Source organism: Cyprinus carpio, chromosome A21 (genome assembly GCF_018340385.1).
Source record: "Cyprinus carpio isolate SPL01 chromosome A21, ASM1834038v1, whole genome shotgun sequence".
NCBI lineage: Eukaryota > Metazoa > Chordata > Actinopteri > Cypriniformes > Cyprinidae > Cyprinus > Cyprinus carpio.
The window spans coordinates 9,383,101-9,404,213 of record NC_056592.1 but is presented as its reverse complement, the minus strand read 5'-3'; the positions used below and the strand labels follow the sequence as shown (position 1 = coordinate 9,404,213).

Sequence of the window (21,113 nt, the reverse complement as noted above, 5' to 3'; positions counted from 1 at the left end):
AGCTGATTTCCAGAAATGGCACATGTAATTAAATTAATTTATTAAACATATTTAAAGTCAAAGCATACAATCAAATGCATGCAATAAGACTGCTTACACCTTGTTGAGGTTTGGTAATTGTCTTTGACAAACAAAAGTCAAATACTATTTGTCTAGCACGGCTGCAGGCAGGCTGTTCAAACATACTAAATCCTGAGAAATCCTGGCAAATGCATCTATTTGTTTCAGTTGCAAAGCAGAAAGGGATTTCAGAGCAATACTGACACGTTTGGCTTAATTAGGAAGAAATGAATCAAGCAACATTCAGTAAACAAAGCCTCTGTCTGGAATATGAAATCTGCGTGACCCTTCATTATTTTGACAGTGATTTATCACCTCTAATAACAGTACACTGGCTTATTTGGTCACGCCTTAAATTCTGTGTGTTGTGTGTGAAAGCACAATTGGAAACAGGGCAGGACAAAACATCACACATTCAAGTTTTTGTATGATTTGTACATACAAGGATGAGTGCATGCAAAAGCCCCAGAGCAAGATTCAATCTAGTGCCAACAGTACCGATTTACTAAATGGACATGTTTTCTCACTTTATGCCAGTGCATGCCATTTCTGTTCTATGACTGACACCTGAGTGTGTAGGGCAAAAGAAGGACACACATCAAGAAAAACCCAATTTTAAGCTGAAACCTAAAATTATGCCTACACACATTTTTGGCTGCCAACTTAATTTTCCCTGCCAATATGTAACAATCATGTAACATCAGCCAAAAAGTAAAGCTGTTTCAGATCTTACTTTTCAAAAGCCTATAAAGAGACATTTTAACAATGTACTGATATTAATATTATTATGTGGCTAATACTGATGATTATTCTCATATTATGGCTGATAGCTGATAAATGGAAGATACTTTATTTAAATTCCATATTATTTTGTCTAAATTAAAAACTAAAATCAAAAGATTTAAATGTAAATTTACACATCACAACACTATAATGTACAGTGCACAATAAGACTGAGCATTATTGTATAGTAATATTATGAAAGTAAATGGAAAGTTCAGTTCAAATTTCAAGTTGACATTAAAGAATCAGAATAATTCAAAAGGCCACCTAAGTACACTTGTCACATAGGGCTAAGTTCTCATCTTTTGTCCTCTCCCAGTATCTATTTTAAGTAGGGGTGTGCCGAGACCCAATTCCAGGTCTTCATTTCCACTCTCCCCAGCTCTAAAACTCTCTATGCTCTCCCACTCACCTTCTCAATGTCCTCCAGTGTCTTGTAGTACTTTGCCTCTGTCTCCTGAATCTCCACCAAGCAGCAGTTTCTCTTATCATCTTCTGTCATGCCCATTTTCTGTTATGGGAAGAAGAAAAAAAACACACAAATCATGTTGGTATCATCCTGCATGATGCCAGCTCAACACCAGCAGAAGGTATCGAACTGTAATTTAAGGGAATTCAGGTCACAATCAGGATGGCCAAACCACACTACATTAAAAGACAGAGGTGGACAGAAAATATTTCACAACAAAACCTCAAGGGAAATGTTGGCAAGGACTGCAGGTTAAAACACTGAGGTTCAAGCAAGAATTTAGTCTTTCATTCATTCAAAACAACATACACATCTAAGTCTAAAGCACAAAAAACAACTGTAGGAAAGCCATAAATGTGGGTTTGATGAGGAATGAGGCACTAAATGAGGTCAATTCACAAAACAATAACAACAGAAAATGATCTAATAGAACATGATGCATTTGATTAAGTGTAATCACTGGCTCTTGGTTTAATGCGAGCGGGTTTGCAAGCTTGTTTAAGAAAGTGGCGATAACGCTAGAGCCTGGGGAAGGTGCACGCCAGCTGAAGGTCAGAGCTGGAATGAACATCACAACACACTTTTGAACATCTGGGCCTGTTGGTGCACGAGGCCAAAGCAAACCGGCTCACATTCAAAGAAATTCAAGATCACAAACAATTGTTTCGGTAGAGAATTAAAAAAAAAAAAAAAAAAGGAAAAAATCCTTCCAAAGTGCCGCCTAGCAACACTGAAAGCAGCCAGGTTTGAGAACGACAAATACATCTGTGACTTTCACTGAATAATGGGGCATGTGTAAATCTCAAGCGGCTATTGTGGTAAATCTGGAAACTGTCTGACATAGAAAAGATCAAGAAGATATAATCTGCGCAACGTAACAGTTGAGAAACACCTCTGTCTTGGTCTCTGACACTCATTTTCTGCCATGTTTTCTTTCTCTCCCTCATTTGAGTTACTCTATTTTTCCCACTGAGAGTCTGATGTGTCTTTGTTGTAGCATCTGTCTGTTGATACAGATTGTGCATCTCAATCTGAGTGTGGTTGTGTGTATCTCTGTGAAGGCAGGACCCAGCAGTTTTCTCTGTCTGCTGGAGGGATTTCCTCCCTCGTGGCTTTAAAATAACTTAACATTAGCTCATTCGCTGAGACAGCACACACTTTAAAATCAGACGGGCAATAGCACTGAGTCAGCCTGCCCTCCTTTCTCATTTCTAGCAAAGGGAAGATGCCATAAAATAAATACTAGTATTTTGATGAATATTGTGAGATGGATTTAAATACAATGAAAAAATTATGTAGCTTAAATGATAATAAATACATTGCACCCCACATACTAAAAAGGATAATTAAATACCCTAAATATTAAAAAGAACAGTTCATCAAAAATGAAAGTCTAATATTGTTTTCTCAAGCTCATGTCGTTCCAAAACAATGCCGTTCATTCATCCCTTGAACACAAAGGCAGATGTTTTGCTAAATGTTCACGCTGTTGCTTTCCATAAAATGAACATATACAGACATCTAATAGATCTATATGACCTAACAGAACATTTGATTAAGCATAATCACTTGCTCTTGGTGTAATGCAAGTGAATACATGCTGTAAAGCTCCAAAGGACAAAAAATACTATAAAAGTACCACAGAAGTAGTCCAAACAACTTGTGTTCTGTATTTCAAGTCTTTTGAAGTCAACAATAGTTTATACTTTCTGTACAACATGTGTCTAGGACATATATTATTATTTTCAGTAAATCATTAATATAAGTGATATAATTATTAAAAAGCACTTCAAATGTAGTTCTTTTGCACATATAATTATACAGTATTAACCCATATTGTAATTGCATGCTTATCTTTACATTTTCATAATGCTGAATTAACTGAATTAAAGAGTTCATGAATTGAGAAATCAAATTTTCCTTGATGTTTTTACATGTAGGAGGTCATTGTACTATAAAAACATCCTTTAATTTTCAGAGCTCAAAACTTCCTTGTAAGTCCAAAAACAGCTTTTATTAAAACCATGATCAGAAAATGACTCGTTTCAGATTTTGTCACATTATGACATAATAGTGTGATAAAAGCCCACCTCTGCAGAATCAGATCAACACCTACTTCTAGATCATCATGTCTTTGGCCCCACCCACTGGAGCATTAGTGAGATGAGAAGGAGAGAAGAGCAATACAGGATCACTGGACTAAAAATAACATTTTCTTCCAAAGGATCCCAATCTTAAGATTATATATAGAAAGCGATCATTGAATGCTCCCTTTATAATCGCTGTAGCTGTCAATCACACAGCGCAAGTTTATATTCAATTATGCAGTCTACACTGCAAAATGTATCTCTTATTTACATTGTGTTTGCACTGTTAGTTATGATGAAAGCATTTGTGAAAGTGCAAAACTCGAGTTGCAAGATGAGATCACTGCATTTATGCGTTCAACATTCTGTCATCGGCTACATCGCTGCAACCTTTCATGTGACGGGGAGTTGATCTAAATAGAATCCTATAATCAACACTCTTCATAATTAGTTAATCTCAAAAACTATAATAGGAAAACCATAGTAAATGTAATAAAGCAAAAAGTATTACACATGTAATACTTATTTCATAAGCAAAGATGTTAGCCAATCATAGCAAATGGTGTTTCCATTGAAGTCTGACATCAGACACGCCCCTTCCAACAGAGCGTTCACATCATAGGGCTAAAATCAGGGTAGAAAATGTTCTTTTATTTATAAATTATGACGATTTTTGATCATACTAACATTATAACTGCACCTCGGGAAACTTCATCAAATAATGAAAAAATGCAGTTCAGGACCCCTTTAAAATAGTATGTGAGAGTCAGAAAGTTTGTACACCATGCTCTACAGTTGGTGTACACATAAGAACATTTTAATGTCAGCTTCTGCCTTTATAAATGCTGATTTGTTCCTCACTTTTCAAGTAGGATAGAATCAATGGTATTCAGGATCAAATCCAATCATATGTGCATGTTTACGATCGGCTAATGAGCTACGTTTGATGGTCAGGACACCAACAAAATGCTGTCATTCTACAATTCTCCATCAGATTTATATGCTGTGCACAAGTTCAGGTAACTCAAAAACTTGCGTACACAAGCTGAGACCAGACGTGAGATTTGATTGTAGCCACCACTCACATCCATACTGATAAATTCCGAATTTCGTGTTGAAACGATTGTACGCCCACTTTTCTGTTGTACGTTCGTTTCGTAAATGAGGCCCAATGAGAGTGTGACTGTGGGCCTTTTCAGCAAGTTCTTCATACTGTATATTCGTAAAGGGCTGAAGGGCTTGTACTGACACACATTTAAAAAAAAAGGAAAGAGGAGCACTGAAGAAGCATAAGAGAATCATGTGCGGTTCAGCGTGACACTTACCTGCATGTATCTGATCTGCAGCATTAAGGAGGCAAAGCAGTAAATGTAAGCAGAGCAAGTGAACTTGCGCACAGCCATGGGAAAATGACAGGAACACAATCCATCTATATCCTCTCTCACACACGCACCAATGAGAGTCGTCCGTATGGCGTCTGACTCACCATGGGCTTTCTAACCTCCACCTTGATGATGTCCTCATAGATGTCGTCCCCATCGTCCTCGCAAGGGACACAGTCGTATATGTCATCCTCTCCCACATCATGCTCACTGTGCAGGAAAAAAGGCACAGAGGAAGCAGTGGTTTAAAATATAATAAAAAGACAGATACAAATGGATTTACATTTAGTTGTCTCTGGGATAGCAGTAAGCATTTAAATACCAAGGCCTTTTTTTAAGGTCTCTCCATTTAATGCTCTGAGAATTTTGGTAACACTTAATTTCAAAGGGATAGGTCAAAAGTTCAAACCCCATGATATACTCAACCCTCAATGCATCCTAGGTGTAATAAAGGCCCCCTGAAGCTAGTATCACGAGAACCAAGATTTTGTTTACAGGAGCAAAGGTAGAAAAGTTTCCTATGTTTAGCAAAGTAAAAATCAGTCTCCTCTTGGATTATATCGAAATCCTGACATTTTTCTGAAAATTCAGCTTTGCCATCAGAGGAATAAAACGCCATTAATTTAAATATACACCATTATTTTAAATATAAATCATATTTCACAATATTACCATTTTTTTTTACTGTATTTTTCCTCAAATAAATGCAGTGTTGGTGTGTATATTTTTTTAAAATACATATTTTAACAGTAGTCTATGGGAGTATGACGTGCCAAAGACATACTGGCTCTGATTAGCTTGTGTATGTGTTTATCAGACATCAAAAAGAGCCCTGAGACTGTAGAGATGACATTAATCAGTGCACACTCTGCCGTCGTTCTCTCAGGGGAGAAAAGGAACAGCCGAAATAAAAACGGGCTGCCATCACAAAAGGTGTCCTGGTCCCAGCTGTGTCTCAAAGCAAAAAATCAAATCAGTCATTCATCCCTCCCTAAGAGAAGACCTCACTCTCTCAAACACACATACCAGATGGCTTTGCAACCAGACAGCAACAAGTTCCTTCCGCACTTCTGCTGATGTGCCCAATTGCAGGCTAAAACATGTGTGAAAAGCTAATGCGGCTTGAATCAAACACCTGCCCAGGAGATTAGCTCACTGCCTTTTCAGCTCACGGGGAACAGAGATACAAACAGATCCCTCCATCCTTCTTTCAGTCCTCCTTTCCGAAAAAAAGAATGATAACAAAATTAACCTTTGCTTTTATAATGAGATGCAGCAGTATATCTGCATCTACAGTATGTCTAGCAGATAACAAAGAAGTTTGCCATCCTAATCCTAATTAGCATTTAACAACTTGTGTGAGTGTGGATGCTCTGGAAAGCCACATTCCCACTTTGAAGCTTTTTAATTAGCCAGTAAGATGATTAGTTCCATACTATAATATACCATAATTATATAACACTTCATGCCCTTTATCAAAAAACATTATTATTTCAATGCAAATGAAGGCTAATACTAAGAGAATATTTTGCTATAGGGGAACAACAAAGGTAAGAAATTACTGGTCCACATCCCACTGGCTTCAGGGAGTTTGTGTGATTTGATTTGCACAGCAATCCCTTGCCAAAATGATTTATTTGCAACAAACTGAAAGTTAATTGTTTCACAGAACACAATACTTCCCTGCTGAAAAAACAAAACAAAAACAAAACATTTTAAACCAGACAAACCTGGTTTGTGGATTGTTTTGCTGGTTTTAGAGGGATTCAGGTAACTTTTCAGCTGGTCTTGTAGGGTTTTGTGAGAGATACCAGGCTAGCTGCTCAATATACACAACTATATCCAGCAACTCAATTTCATTCAAATTTATTTCACAATACACAAAAAAACAGCTTTACAGAAAATGCATGTCTACATTACAGTTTAGAGTGTTCTGATATCAGAAGTGATTGTGTCCAAGTACAAGGTAGTACAGTAGAATCATACAGTTATGCAACATGAATTAATTTCATGTGTTGGTAGACTACATAAATTTCTAAGCCATCACCATCTTAGTTTATATCCAAAACCATTTCACTGAATCATGAGAATCGGAATCAAGACTGGCATAGATGGATGGAAACCAATAGTTGGAGGATTGTTAGTCTATCATAAATTGCTGGGTGTTAATCCATCTGTGTGACCTTCTATATCTGCAAATCCAGAAAAGCAGCCTGAAATATAAGCAAGAGAAAACAGCTCCACAATTTTATAAAGAACTTCATCACCTTCAGTCACTCACATGACTTTCAGAACAAATACTACTGTAATTTTGTTTTAATTGAGTGTACATTTGGATTCCTCCTATACAAGTCCACAGGAGTCTTAAGCACCGTAATCAATTAATATAATCAATTAATATAACTACTGTAATTCCTGTAAGGCCACTATAAGGTTCTGGGAGAACTGTCCTTCAATCAATTCCTTTAAAGGACAAGTTTGAAAAAGGTTGAAATGCTCTAAGTTTATTGAACCGTCTTTCATTAAAACTGTGTTTTACGGCAGGACCAGTACATGGATAAGACTACCTTTGCTTTGAAAATCCTTTGAGAGAACTGTGAAATTGTTGAATTCAAAATAATTACCTTTTTGAACATGATTTGAATGGTGTTCCTGTTTCAAAATGACAAAATATGACATGCAAGTTTATGTTTGAACAGAAGGTAGAAATGGACAAGTTAATAAAAAGAAAGGTGCTGGCCTCAATCTAACACGCAACACTGTGTACACACGGAGAGGGGATTATTTGAAGTATTAATTGAGGTTGTCGTGTTCACCCTGGAGGACGGATGACTTGCTGTCCTCCCTCATTAGTTGAGTTGACTTCCCTCACTCGCAGAGCTGCTGTCTATCATAGCACAGAGGACTAAAGAAAAAACACACTGTCCCTCTGAATCACACTAGTCCCAAACTGCAAAGGAAGAGAAGCAAAAAAACAAAAAGAAATTCTGAAGGCTCTATCGTGTGACCTCAGATCCCTGAAGACAAGTATTAGCTGCATTATGTGAGGTGCAGTGATCTGTACAGTGGATTGTGAGGTTCTGTGTGTATCACAATAATTTTTTTCGTACTATTGTTAAAACCTGGATGGCAAAAATAGGTTAACTACTTTTGGATGCAATGACATGAACCCATTAGGTATAATTATGTAAAATCACAAACTTTGGGCCATAATCAGCATGAGCACATGGAAATAGCACAAAATGCTTCTTTATACAAGAACACAACAAACCAAAAACCAGCTCCGCTGTCAAATGAATGTTATTAAGGTTGATCCAACTTGTGGTTCTGGTGGGTGGGCATTATACATTTACATCTATGAGTGCCAATGGAAAAATCCTGACTAATTTATGATTCATCATGGTGTAAATAGTCATAATCTGTATATTGAAAGTGCGGAAAGATTCTTTATGATACCGGAGTACGACTCCATTTGGGCCATAACCAAGAATTCATTGAAATAATGAAATATTTTGTGGTTTCATGCTGTCTAAACCATCAGGACCACAGAGGTTGCTCTGAGACCACTCACAAGTGATTTCACTTGTCTAACAGCATTCTTGAACCTTTCCTTCGCTCAGCCAACCACAAACCCAGAGAGGGAAAACCATGTTTAAAGGAGAGCAAAGGATCCATCCCAAATTCATAGCAGTATGTCAATAAAAGTTCACTTTGCACACTTTCATACTAGAACTGATCCCAGTAACCCTGGATGAAGTAATGAGAGGGAAGATAAAGGGAACAGTTCATAACACTGGCAGAACACACTACATATGGACTCAGGGCATGGCAAGAAAAGAGGACCACATGCTGTTTCTGCATGCCTGGCACACTGACCCTGTGTACTAGAAGACGCCAACATGGTGTAAAGATCTGTACATACTGTATGTTATCAGACTGGCAAAATTTTGCATATCTGTCAGAAGATGTGACCTTGAGTCTCAGACCATCTCAAAGCCTCTCTGAAGACAACAAACTGCAGATCTGGGCAAAAAGCCCCTTATTAGTCTCCACTGGGACTTGAATCAAATCCAAAGACCAGAAACAAAATAAAAAGAAACTGAATGAATTTAGAAGAGCATCAGCAGGGCACAGACTTAAATGAGTTTTTCAATCGCTGACATACATTTCAAGACAGCAGGGTGGCTGATACCTAATATAATATTAATTTATAACAATAATAATTTAATAACAGTAAATGAGAATATACATTGATTCGCTGAGAATTAAATTGCTGAAATTAAAATTAAACATTTTATACAACATTTACTCAATATTTCTTCATTCCCCAAATATTTAACATAACAAAACAGATTGGTCAATGATGTGACACCCACTGTCCTTTCTACTAATTTATTCAAAACTAAAAATATTTATATTCACACAGTTTGTTGATCAAGTCATTTACATATTTTTTCACAGGCAAAAACAATATATTAATGACATGTTAATGACAATGATATTATAATGAATAAAAAAGCCTTAATGAAAGAATTACATTTTGCAGGGGGAAAAACTTCAGTATATTGGGAAAATTATTTATTTATCATCAAAATTATTTATTTAAAAAATATATACATCATTACTTATAAATGTACTTATGTACTATAAATATACTTTATATACTTATAGAAATAAGTCATGTGGACTAAAGAAACTTCTCATTTTAATGAAATCTTTGTTTCAGGTTACCTACAGAATGGCTAGTGAGGGCTGGATAAGCAGCAATGAGGCAGCATGTGGATTCTCATGGTGCAAAACTACTTGGTTGAGATCTTCTGTACATTATTTGAGGATTGCACTGAATGTTTGTCAAATTTTTAAACACATACATCATCTTGACTGAATAGGTCGCCCGAGTTCAACCTGAGGTGCCAGGAGAGACAGGTGCCAATGGCAGTCGTTTGTTCCTCCTGTCAGCTCAGAGTGCTTTAGCCTGAGGCTCCACTACCCACAATGCCTCAGGTGAGAATGTAACATAGCAGCAACCAGTTAGGATGAAGTAAATCATTGCTGACATGATGTACATCCACACATCTGATTGCTATTTGATGGAGAAAGGGACACAGTCTGCTTGCTAAAATTGAACAATTTCATGCTTTGTCAGTTTTTAGAGGAACACATTAAATATAGTGGAAAGACATGGTGATGCTGGGAAATCCAATAGGGCTGAATTGGATGTGAACTCACAGATTACTCACAAATAATAACTCAGAATTAACAACCCTGCCATATTTATACCACTCAATTACCAACAGCAGTCAGTTCGGATCAGTGCATACCCGAATACACAGCACTTAAGACCACAGTCCCTGGTTCAGAACCTCAAAATACAGAGGTGTGTGGAAAATAAACCCGATAGTTTATGACAGAGTTCCCCTTCTGAACCATGGTTATATCACTGTTACAAACACACTGGCCAATGATGTGAAAATTACAGGATACAAAAAACAACAAAGAAAAAACTTGTATTTATATTAAAAATGTTATTAAATATCTTTAGTTCAGAAATTGTTCTATGTAGTCCTTCAGATGATCATACGGAGCCTGTCAATCACCATGGTCACATTAAATGGGAAGCAAGAAAGTATTAAAAAGTGATTTTCAGTTTGGAAAAAAAAGACAAAAACAGGCTGTGAAAATTGGATGTGGCCGAGCACATTCAGTAAGTCTGACATACTGAACTGACTGTACTTCCATCCCTCACAGTCTCATTTTCAGTTCCTTGTAAATCACAAACATGTGAAAACATTAGAAGCCAAGGTACTTCTTTAAAAAGTGTATATATATATATATATATATATAATATATATATATATATACACACACACACACACACACACACACAGTATGAGTGAACACTGTCTGTCTTTTAATGTTCTTTTGAAGAGTGTCTCAGTCATTTCTCACATTCAAGAGCAAGCCAGAGCAATGAGCTACTTCTACACCATTAACCTTTCACAAAAGCATCTTGATTAGCACTTTCTACCCATTTATCTCCTCAAGTGAACCACGCTCTTTACTTCAATAACCGAAAGATACAACACTATTATTGAGTACAATCAGCAGTCTTCTCATTCGCACTGCATTTGGCCCCATTTATGGCACAATGTTGAAAAACATCTCCAATCTAACAGAAACAGACACAGGGCTTATATGAATAAACCTACTGAAGCCACATTACTTCTGAGGTTCAGCAGCACTGCAGCAAAGCCTTTCATGCACATTTCATTAAAGCAGACAATGATATCACAGTCCAGTTAAGAGTGCTCCGAGCAGCCTGATGAAAGTGCTTGTTAAACTGTGTCCTGGTGCATCATATCGGGGAGCTTTCCATTATTCAGACGGCAACGTCGTGTTGGAATTGAACCATATTTACGGCTGTTAAAGGTCATGGGTCCACATGGATGGGTAGTTTAATTAATTCACGCAAATTCACTGTTCCATCACTGGCGGTGCAGTGAGTGTTTGTGTGCTGGGCATGGGTTTAACCTCTATTAGATTAGGCACTGAAATGTGTTTCAACATGAATCTGCATGCAAGGAGGGGTCAGATGGCAGAGAGATATCAAGAACATTGAAAGAGGACAGCAATCACTTGAGGCCATATCAGGCAGCGTCTAAAGTCGATACGGATCAGTGCAAGAGGCTTTTGACAGTGGAAATGTCAAAGGTCCACATATGGCCTCACTTTTACCAGGAATCAACAGTAAAGGTGGCCCAAAGGCCAGTTGACAGAACTGTTCTTACATCTGTTGATTTTTTTTATTATTATTATTCCTTGCAAGCTTAAACATTTGGATTCAAGTGATGTATTGAAAATTGTTGTTTTGTGAATTCTGATATGTCACCGGTAAATATGTAACCAAGGTGAAGGTACAATGCTTGCTGACAGATGAGGTATTTCTGGAAATGCCAGAAAGACCCCCAGGTAAAAATAACATAATGATAAAAAAAAACTTTTGTTTACAGATTTCCAGTGCTTTTTTTTTTTTACTGGTAATTGAAAAAAAAAATGGTTTAAACAGTATATTACACATCTAAACTACTTGTGGATAATCCACTGAATAAAATACTTTTAAAAGGTATTACGGTACATTTTATGCAAAGAGAATTAAAATAGGAAAATTAACATATTTAAAAATTTTGTTTTCTTCGAAAAATAAATATATAATCCTTCACAAAAAGAACATTTACAAAAAAGAACTTCTTTACAAATAAAAAAATTGCCATGAGCTAGAATAAATTCATAAACACTCTTTGAAAACAATGGCATACAATGCAAAATAATACTGATTTGATGCTTTCAACAGGTCATTTTTAAATTATCAATAAAACCTCTGTGACCCAGCTTGATAACATTTTTGGTGACAAATCAACAAAATTTGCAACAACATTGTAGAATACATCTAAGAATAACTATATACCTAAGTTTTAAAGTCATAAAAACAAATCAATAAATGTATGATTTTCCATGGCAATGCAGCCCAACTAGCCTAAAAATCTCTCGCAGTGTTGAGCCCTGAAGTAGGGTCAACATGATGCAGGCATTACCAGTGTCCTTTAAGTTCTTTTCTTTCTCATCAGTTTTGCATTACTTCATGTTTCTTTGTTGCTCTCATGTGTAAATGTGTAGTATAACGCAGTTCTGTCCACTGACAGCTACCACATATGCTTACAGAAGGATACAGTACATTGTAGAAAAATCTCTAGTCCGGATCCCAGGTTCAAGTCCACCCTGATCCTGTCCCCCCTCAACAGTCATGTCTCTTTGTAATGTTCTATAAAAATGTCTCTATGAAATGCTCTATTAGATGTTGTTCCTCCTCTGTAGAATTTGCGTTCAGAAATCGTGGTCTGGGGGGGTTTCACCCTCGGTATAAATCGCAGTCCAGGGGCACCTCAGATCACACCGAAAGGGCACTTTAATTAAAGGGGCAGGGGCACACAAAAATACTGCACTGATCAACAGAAAGCTTCTTGGTTTGAAAGTGACTTCTTACCTCACTACGCTATTGACAATAGGCAATGTATCTTTTTTGCCCACAAACTTTTGCTAAAATATATCGCTAATGTGACCACACCTTAAGGAACTTAACGAAAATACACCATGAAAATTTAAAAATTAGAGAACATTTATTAATTGCCATTATACTCTGTTTCTATGATTTAAAACACTTACTCTGCCAGCTCCTCCAAGCTCCGGTACACATCATCTTCATTCAGCGCTGTGTCCTCTGATGGAAAGGGCCTGGGGAGAGAGAGAAAAGAGATGAGAAAGAGAGCATTAGCCACCGCACACAGAGAAGGAAAGAATATAGCACGATTGACTGTTATTACATCCATAATTCAACAAGTGGGTTTATTCATGAGCCATCCACCTCTTCTGTGATTGACGTTTGTAACAATATGGGAAGTCGTGGCCTAATGGTTAGAGAGTCGGACTCCCAATCGAAGGGTTGTGAGTTCGAGTCTCGGGCCGGCAGGAATTGTGGGTGGGGGGAGTGCATGTACAGTTCTCTCTCCACCTTCAATACCATGACTTAGGTGCCCTTGAGCAAGGCATCGAACCCCCAACTGCTCCCCGGGCGCCGCAGCATAAAATGGCTGTCCACTGCTCCAGGTGTGTGTTCACAGTGTGTGTGTGTGTTCACTGCTCTGTGTGTGTGCACTTCGAATGGGTTAAATGCAGAGCACGAATTCTGAGTATGGGTCACCATACTTGGCTGAATGTCACGTCACTTATCACTCACTTATATGACAGATGTTTCAAAGGCACTTATCTGATTTCCAACCGAATACAGCAGGCACAGTGAAAAGGCCATGGCAGGACTGAATGACACAGGCTCTTGCAGTTTGACAGGGACACCTAAATGCAAACACTTCAGACCTTTTCTTAATAACTGCGGGTCAGACTCTAGACTCCTCAGAGAGCCGACCTGCTGGGGTTTTAAAACTTGGCCTCATGAACATTCCTCGGCCAATTAGAAAGCTGCAAATGGAGGACCGATCAATTATTCGATTAATGGCATGGCTCTTCCTCCAGAGATCTCATCAAATCACTTAATCTCACACATTATGTGGGGCAAAAGGTGCTGTGCAGCATGCAAAAAACATGAGGCATGGAAAATAAAGTGATTTTGAGGCAAGCCTGGTCACTTTCACTTTAGCGTGTCAAAGTCACAACAATTTAATAGTCGTGATTCACACCTTTGAATAATGCAGTCTTTCTAACCAACACAAAACTTCATGGCTTTATGGAGCTCTTTACATCATGATTGGAAAGAGCCAATTCTTAACTTGGATGCTTTTACTGCTCTTGTGTGAAATGAAATGACCTAAATATGCATTTAATATGCCACATTTGTCAGGTCGTAAATGGCACAGCACAGGCTTTTATGTGGCTTCACTTCCATAAAGATGCTCTTTTCTACTCTGACTGATTATTAGAGATTCAAATAAACCAGAACACCCAAGCATCCTCCAAGCAACCATTTAGAATAGTCAAACAACCACCTAGCAACCATCCCTAGCAATCACCCAGCAACACTTTAGCAACCACCCTACCAAATACCGTAGCAACCAAAAAGCATGGATATATTTTTTTAAATATTCACATTAATGCTGTATTCAAAAGGGTGATGCTACTTTACACAAGCTGGTCTTCCTGGTGAATATAGTGTCATAAATGAGTGTCCAGTCATTATAAAATTCCCCTTTCACTCAGCGTCTGTGAAGTGTGGAGCAGGACAACGTCCCACCAGTCCTTGTTTAAGACTCTCATCAACAGACAGTTTTGGGTGCGGGAAGGGGCACTTTTACTGTTTTATAAAGCAAGCAGTACTGCACAACAGTTCATGTCCTGGTCGTTGCCTAATAAGAACCCGAAGTAGATAAATATCACATGTGCTTTTTAAAACAATATGAGACAACAGCGGGAAACTGTGCATATTCATGCAGTGTGCGCATGTCAAAAGATTAAATCGGATCAGAAGCTTGTGACATATAAACTCACATATCAACCCGATCACTTTATTTAGCGTTCATGTAAACACTACGTTCAGATTCGTCAATCAGAATGAATTCATTCCGATGGAAGCAAAAAGTGTCCATGTAAACGCACCTATTGCCAGATACTTTTTGCTCCATTAAGGTAAATAAATATAAAAGAACCCACAAAAGAACCACTGCATCTCGAATTATTCAGTCATTTCAATGACTTTCACTTTTTTTGTTACAGAATGAATCAGTGTTTTTGAACAAATTAATTTGACTCACTCATAAAGATGGTCAGCTGTTTCGTTTGTGAAAAAATCAGTGTTTTGAATGAATCATTTGAATGAACGGTTCTAAGACTCACTTATAAAGACTCACTATAAAGTTACTTGTTGCCACAAACTGGCATATCAATAGCCCCTCTCACATTGCGATTCCGGAAAATACACGGGTAATGTGTTCTGGCAATTGTTCCCGGGTCGCTAGATTTTGCACTTTCACACTGCCAGTGATTACCTGGAATATGTGCGCGCATTCACACACAACCCGTAAAGGTCTCGTGAAGACACGTGATATCAGGTAGTGACGTGCAATGTATGAGTCTAAAACGCCAGGCAAGTTAACTTTCACTGAAGCTGGTGAACGATCTCAGCTTCAGCGCGGAAAGCGAGGAACTAACTGATCTCTGCTTCGTTACAGTTTGCACATATTTGTTTCATCGCGAACGTTGATCTTCATTCAAAACACTCGCTAAAAGTGTCGCGTGATAACATGCGTCATCACTACAACACACCCTTTACGGCATTAGTTCTGGCTTTTGTTCACACAGCGCTCATTCCGGGACTGAACCCGGCAATGTTACTAGGTCCCCGACCCGGGACCAATCCCGGAATCAATCCCGGGATGTGTTTGCTTTCACACAAAAGGCGACCCGGCAATGTTCCGGCAATTTTCCGGGTCCGACATGCAGTGTGAAAGGGGCTTATGTAACCTGTCTGCGTGTCTGATGTGCTGCCATGGTCATATTGACACCTGCAGAAAGTATCACTGATAAATCGCTATCATTAATACTCACAGGAAACGGAACATCCTTTCAACCACCAGGAAAGGAACTAAATGTTGAATAATGAATCATAGTTTATAGCAGGAAATCATTTGTTCAGTAATTTCATTCAATATTAGGAACTATAAAATTAAGCTGGCTTTATTTAAAGTTTTTTATGTAGTGAATGTTGAAGATTAGCACCAAGGTAGTAAATGTATTGGTGATTGATGATGTATTGAAGTATAATGAACTGTTTTCACACAAAAGCAGTTTTAAAGGGGTCCTATTATGCTCTTTTACAAGGTCTTGATTTTGTTTTGGGGGTGTACTAGAACAGGCTCTCATAGGTTGTTCGAAAAATATATATTTTTCACGTATTTTACATTATTACAACACCCCTCTCCCCAGTCTGGCATGATATGCTGGAATAGTTCCTGCATCAAATGAAGGCCCTCCTTCTGAAATACGAAATGCACTGTGATTGGTTAGCTGCGCCAGTCTGTGCTGTGATTGGTTAGCTGGGCCAGTGTGTGTTGTGATTGAAATCACTCGGCGCCTGGTCGGGAAATGTCATGCCCCTTATCATAGCCACCTGCTGTTAGCTTCATTTTAAATATTGCGCCAAAATCAAATAAATTTGAGCGCGATTTAAACCTGGATGATTGTAACCACTCAAAGCTTGTCTGCCTTGGGAAAACTAGTGCGTCTCCAACATTGTGATAACACTCGTTGCCTTCTCTAGTGCAGCTCAACCAGGTCTCGTCCCATTCGTCGATCTTTGTGATTTCACAAATCCCGGAAAATATGCATTGTAGTCCAAACGAGTCATTCGTTGTAGTTTTTGAAAAGTGATTTCTGTTAAATAAAATATCTTCTTTTGAATTGGACTTTGAGCTTTGTAACTTTGCAGATCTTTTTTTATGCTCAAACACCAACATTACAGACTAACTAAAATTGAAAAAGTGAAAAAGCATAATAGCACCCCTTTAATAGTCTTTTCCATTGACTTTCATTCACTCAGGTCTCCTCGTTGACTGTTTAAAGATGGCAGTGTTTATTAAATATCCAGGGCAGCTGAACAAAATATCTACATGATTATCTACCAAAAAACAGCAATGCCCTGACAATTACCCACAATACCCCTGCATTGTGACAATGAGTTATGCACAGGCATAAACTGCTAACATTTTCTTCAGAAAATGTAAAAATCAGGTTCAACCTCATGTTGACAGAAGGCCAGCCCTTCAATCATAACTATGCTGTATTCCTGTCCCTACGGAGCTGTCAAACAGCAGTGATGGAGGGAGAGAGAGAGAGAGAGAAAGTCAGAGCTTTAGGGAAGGAAAGGCTCTGACCTTGAGTCATATTACTAGACAGCTTTAACACATGATCTAAGCAAACTGTCACTTGTTTTTTTTTTTTGGAACAGGCGCACAAAGGACCCCCTTTCTTAAGCAGTGCTGACATTGGACATCCCCACCCACACAATAGCAGACTAACAAACACACATACACCCTGACAATGTAACCAACTCTTTACCTCACACCTCCCAACAACATGACAGTCAAGGATGCTATGCCTTCTGATGGACAGAGAGAGAGAGAGAGAGAGAGCGAGAGACAGACAGTGACAGAGAGAGAGAGAGAGAGAGAGCGAGAGACAGACAGTGACAGAGAGAGAGAAAGAGAGAGAGAGAGAGAGAGAGAAATGCTCTCTGACAGCTAACAGAGCACATCACTATTAGCTTTAATGTTAAAGATGCTGCCAGTCAGCCCTATAGACAAATACAGACTATATGGATGGATGGACATTCTGGTGGACATTCCTACAGTCAGCATGCCAATTGCACAATCCCTCAAAACTTGCGACATCTGTGGCATTGTGCTGTGTGATAAAACTGCACATTTTAGAGTGGCCTTTTATTGTGGCCAGCCTAAGGCACACCTGTGCAATATTCATGCTGTCTAATCAGCATCTTGATATGCCACACCTGTGAGGTGGATGGATTATCTCGGCAAAGGAGAAGTGCTCACTAAGACAGATTTAGACCGATTTGTGAACAATATTTGAGAGAAATAGGCCTTTTGTGTACATAGAAAAGTCTTAGACCTTTGAGTTGCATTTATAATTTTGTTCAGTGTATATACAGTATATATTGTAGATGGTGGCCACATCATTTATTTCCTTATTACAATGCATTACAGTCATTGTCAGCAGGAAAACAACCTCCAAATGGATGCATTACATCTTTGAGGTGAAAGCATAAATGTTCAACACAGATGCATTTTGATGAGCGAGAATGATTATCACCATCCTGAACTCATAACACAAAGATGTTGTATTGCATGATGTAATAATTGCTGATAGCAAAATAATTAGCTTGCTTACAAGGCTTCATCAAATGAATAGCTAATTAAACATCTCGGTTCAAAAGCACTTCCATCTCATCTGCTACAGACACGTTTATAATAAAGAAGATGGTTAAACCTGCTCGCAAATGTCACGCTAATTAATCATATGAATTAAACAGTGTTTTCTGCATCTCCTGTCAAAGCAACAGTAAAGCAACAGTTTATAGGTTCGCTATTTACTGTATCTCTATGGGTTTTCCAGCATTTATGAACATTTTGAAACATAATTAAAGATTGAATAAATTCCACAGTTTGCTCATCTAAACTGTATGCAAATGACATCTAAATCAAGGAACATTTTGTAGGGATCTAGCTGGGAAAAATGTTACTTATAGATCATTTCACATTTATCTATGATATACCTTTCTAGTTCCAGAGTCAGTTTCTAACTGTTAAATGCTGTATACTGTTTAACCAAATACATCACCTACACCAATTTGGACACATAAACATATTCTTTGTTATTACTATTTTCCTTCCTTCCTTCCTTCCTTCCTTCCTTCCTTCCATCCATCCATCCATCCATCCATTTTGACAAGTAAAAATTTTATTTGTTGTTTGTATTTTTCTTAGTGTTGTGCTAAATAGAGATCACATCACAATACTCTTCGGTGGTGTGCCTAATTAGTTGACATCAAACATTCACATAGGATCAATTATGAGTCTTTGTTTTCGTTAAAATCATTCACTCCTTAATAAACCCTCAGGCATCATTAGCAGCATAAACATGGACATGCCATACATTGACAATCAAACAAACCCACACTAATGCATAACACCACACTAATGCATAGACACACACACAAACATGACACACACACACAACACACACTACATTGACAATCAAACAAACCCACACTAATGCATAGACACATAAACATCTGTGGCAAACCTGATCATTAGAAATCAGAGTAATATGAAAGCTGCTCCCATCCCTCAGTGATTACAGCCTGAAACACATCAGGCCAATACTCACTTTAATTGGATCTGGCAGACACATCAGTCTCTTTCCAATTTCATTTGTGTCCAAGCAAACAGTATCCCTGGGTTTTTATCTCTCAGAAACAGATATTTGCTCTCTATTCTGAAAGCAACAGCTCAGAAGAGCTTGAAGAATATTGAAACATCTGAAGCATTCAGTAGTTTGTTCCTTGAAGTGAACAAAACATGTACAGGGAAAAAAAAATGTGAAACTGATTCATTTTCTATCAGGTTTCACAAGATTAGAAAACATACTGCAGCATGATTACAATAACAGATAAGCTCATTCATGCTGAAAGAAACTATACATCACATTTACACATCCTTATAGAAGCATTACAGTCATTTAGGAAGGTTTTTTTTATTAGATTTATCATTCATTTTCATATTACCATGTGTTGTTAAGATCATTTGCACTCAATTTAATCTGATTTTCTGATATGTATTTTGAATTGAATTGAATTTCATAAAAAATAAAATGCTACATTTTAAATTCTGTAAAATCTAATTCTAATTTAAAGAAGACTAAAAATCTCTCCTGATATCTCCTTTTTGTTTTCTCTCAATTGTAATGACTGTGATTTTGCATCATCCAAGTAAAACTGCAAGCAAAAGGTACAATTATATTGATATTCTATAAAAGCATGAGTTCAGTAATCCCTTGGTATCCAAAGCAGCCCAGAGCACCTGATCCTGTCCGGTTCATACTGGAATATCACTGGAAGGATGATCACAGGACAGCATCCATCTGATCACTCCACCAGCAGGCTCTGGTTTTCTCTCAGGACTTGATAAAGACTGATTGATAAAGAGCAGTGTCCATCACCACAGAATCAATAAAGCAGAGAGCTGAGCGGATGCGGAGGATTATCTGATGCTTACAGGCAGCTTCAATCTGCTCTGCAATTTCTATCTTCTATCAAACACCAGGAGTAAAACCATTCATGTACTGTACATTATGCTTTCTGTCATTCCTTTGTTATGCTTGTATCTGTATAAGACCTGACACCACCATCTTTCATGCATGTGTGTGTGTGTGCATTCATAATACACAGCAATCATCTTGCATGTGTAAATAGGTCTAGGTGAATTGGGCATGCCAGTCCATGTAGCTAGTGCATATTTAAAATGTACAGTATGGCATTATGCATGAATGTTCACATGTGATTGGCTGACATCCTACACAAGTGTGTAGTGTGTGTGTGTGTGTGTGTGTGTGTGTGTGTGTGTGTGTGTGTGTGTTCTCTTGTCAACTGAGTCATGTCTCTTGTGTGCTATTTGCATGATGCACAGAGTTTGGGCCTATGCAGACTGTTCCAAATAAGTCACTTATGAAGTTTGATTTCAGTTAGCGAAAGCTAGGTAGCCAACAGACAGCAGTCTTTGGATAAGAGCTACTGTGTTCCTGGTACTGAACAATGCAGCCCACACTACAGTATGAATGAAGGATGACAATCTGAACAGAAAACAGCATTCTGCCTAAAAGTACAATAAAAAGAAGGTGATCTGATCACATAGACTGTGAGTAATATAACCACTATCAGCATGTAACAAACCATCTGGTGATGAATACAATCTGAGCAGAATCTGAGAGAGCAATGGTTCAGATGAAAGGGGAAATCAGAGATCATGTCAACAGGTGCTGCACTACAGTGCGAAAACATGATGAATGACTTACACTTTACCTTTCCTTGTTCCTGCTACTCAGTAAAAGACCTTATTATTGAAACAGGATCTTCATATGTAAAAGCAGTGGTTTATATCGTATGGTGTGCGTAACTTAAAACACTCTACATGTGTAATAGTAAACAAGCTACGATATGTTACAGAGTAACATATTTGTGTTCTGTTCACCATCTGG

At 37.9% G+C, this 21,113-nt stretch overlaps 1 protein-coding gene across 9 annotated transcripts in view; it reads right to left on the bottom strand.

Annotated features, from left to right (window-relative positions):
- LOC109080113 (guanine nucleotide exchange factor VAV2-like) overlaps positions 1-21,113 on the bottom strand; it is a 156,731-nt gene that overhangs the window by 24,452 nt on the left and 111,166 nt on the right. For 6 of the 9 annotated variants that reach the window (XM_042778874.1, XM_042778876.1, XM_042778880.1 and 3 more), the window contains exons 4-7: positions 13,002-13,070; positions 4,886-4,991; positions 4,725-4,739; positions 1,256-1,354 (exon numbers count right to left, since the gene is read on the bottom strand). In XM_042778874.1, coding sequence (XP_042634808.1) covers positions 1,256-1,354; positions 4,725-4,739; positions 4,886-4,991; positions 13,002-13,070 — 289 coding nt within the window. The remainder of the gene's footprint in view (positions 1-1,255; positions 1,355-4,724; positions 4,740-4,885; positions 4,992-13,001; positions 13,071-21,113) is intronic. The other 3 variants (XM_042778881.1, XM_042778875.1, XM_042778882.1) reach the window with 1 other exon arrangement.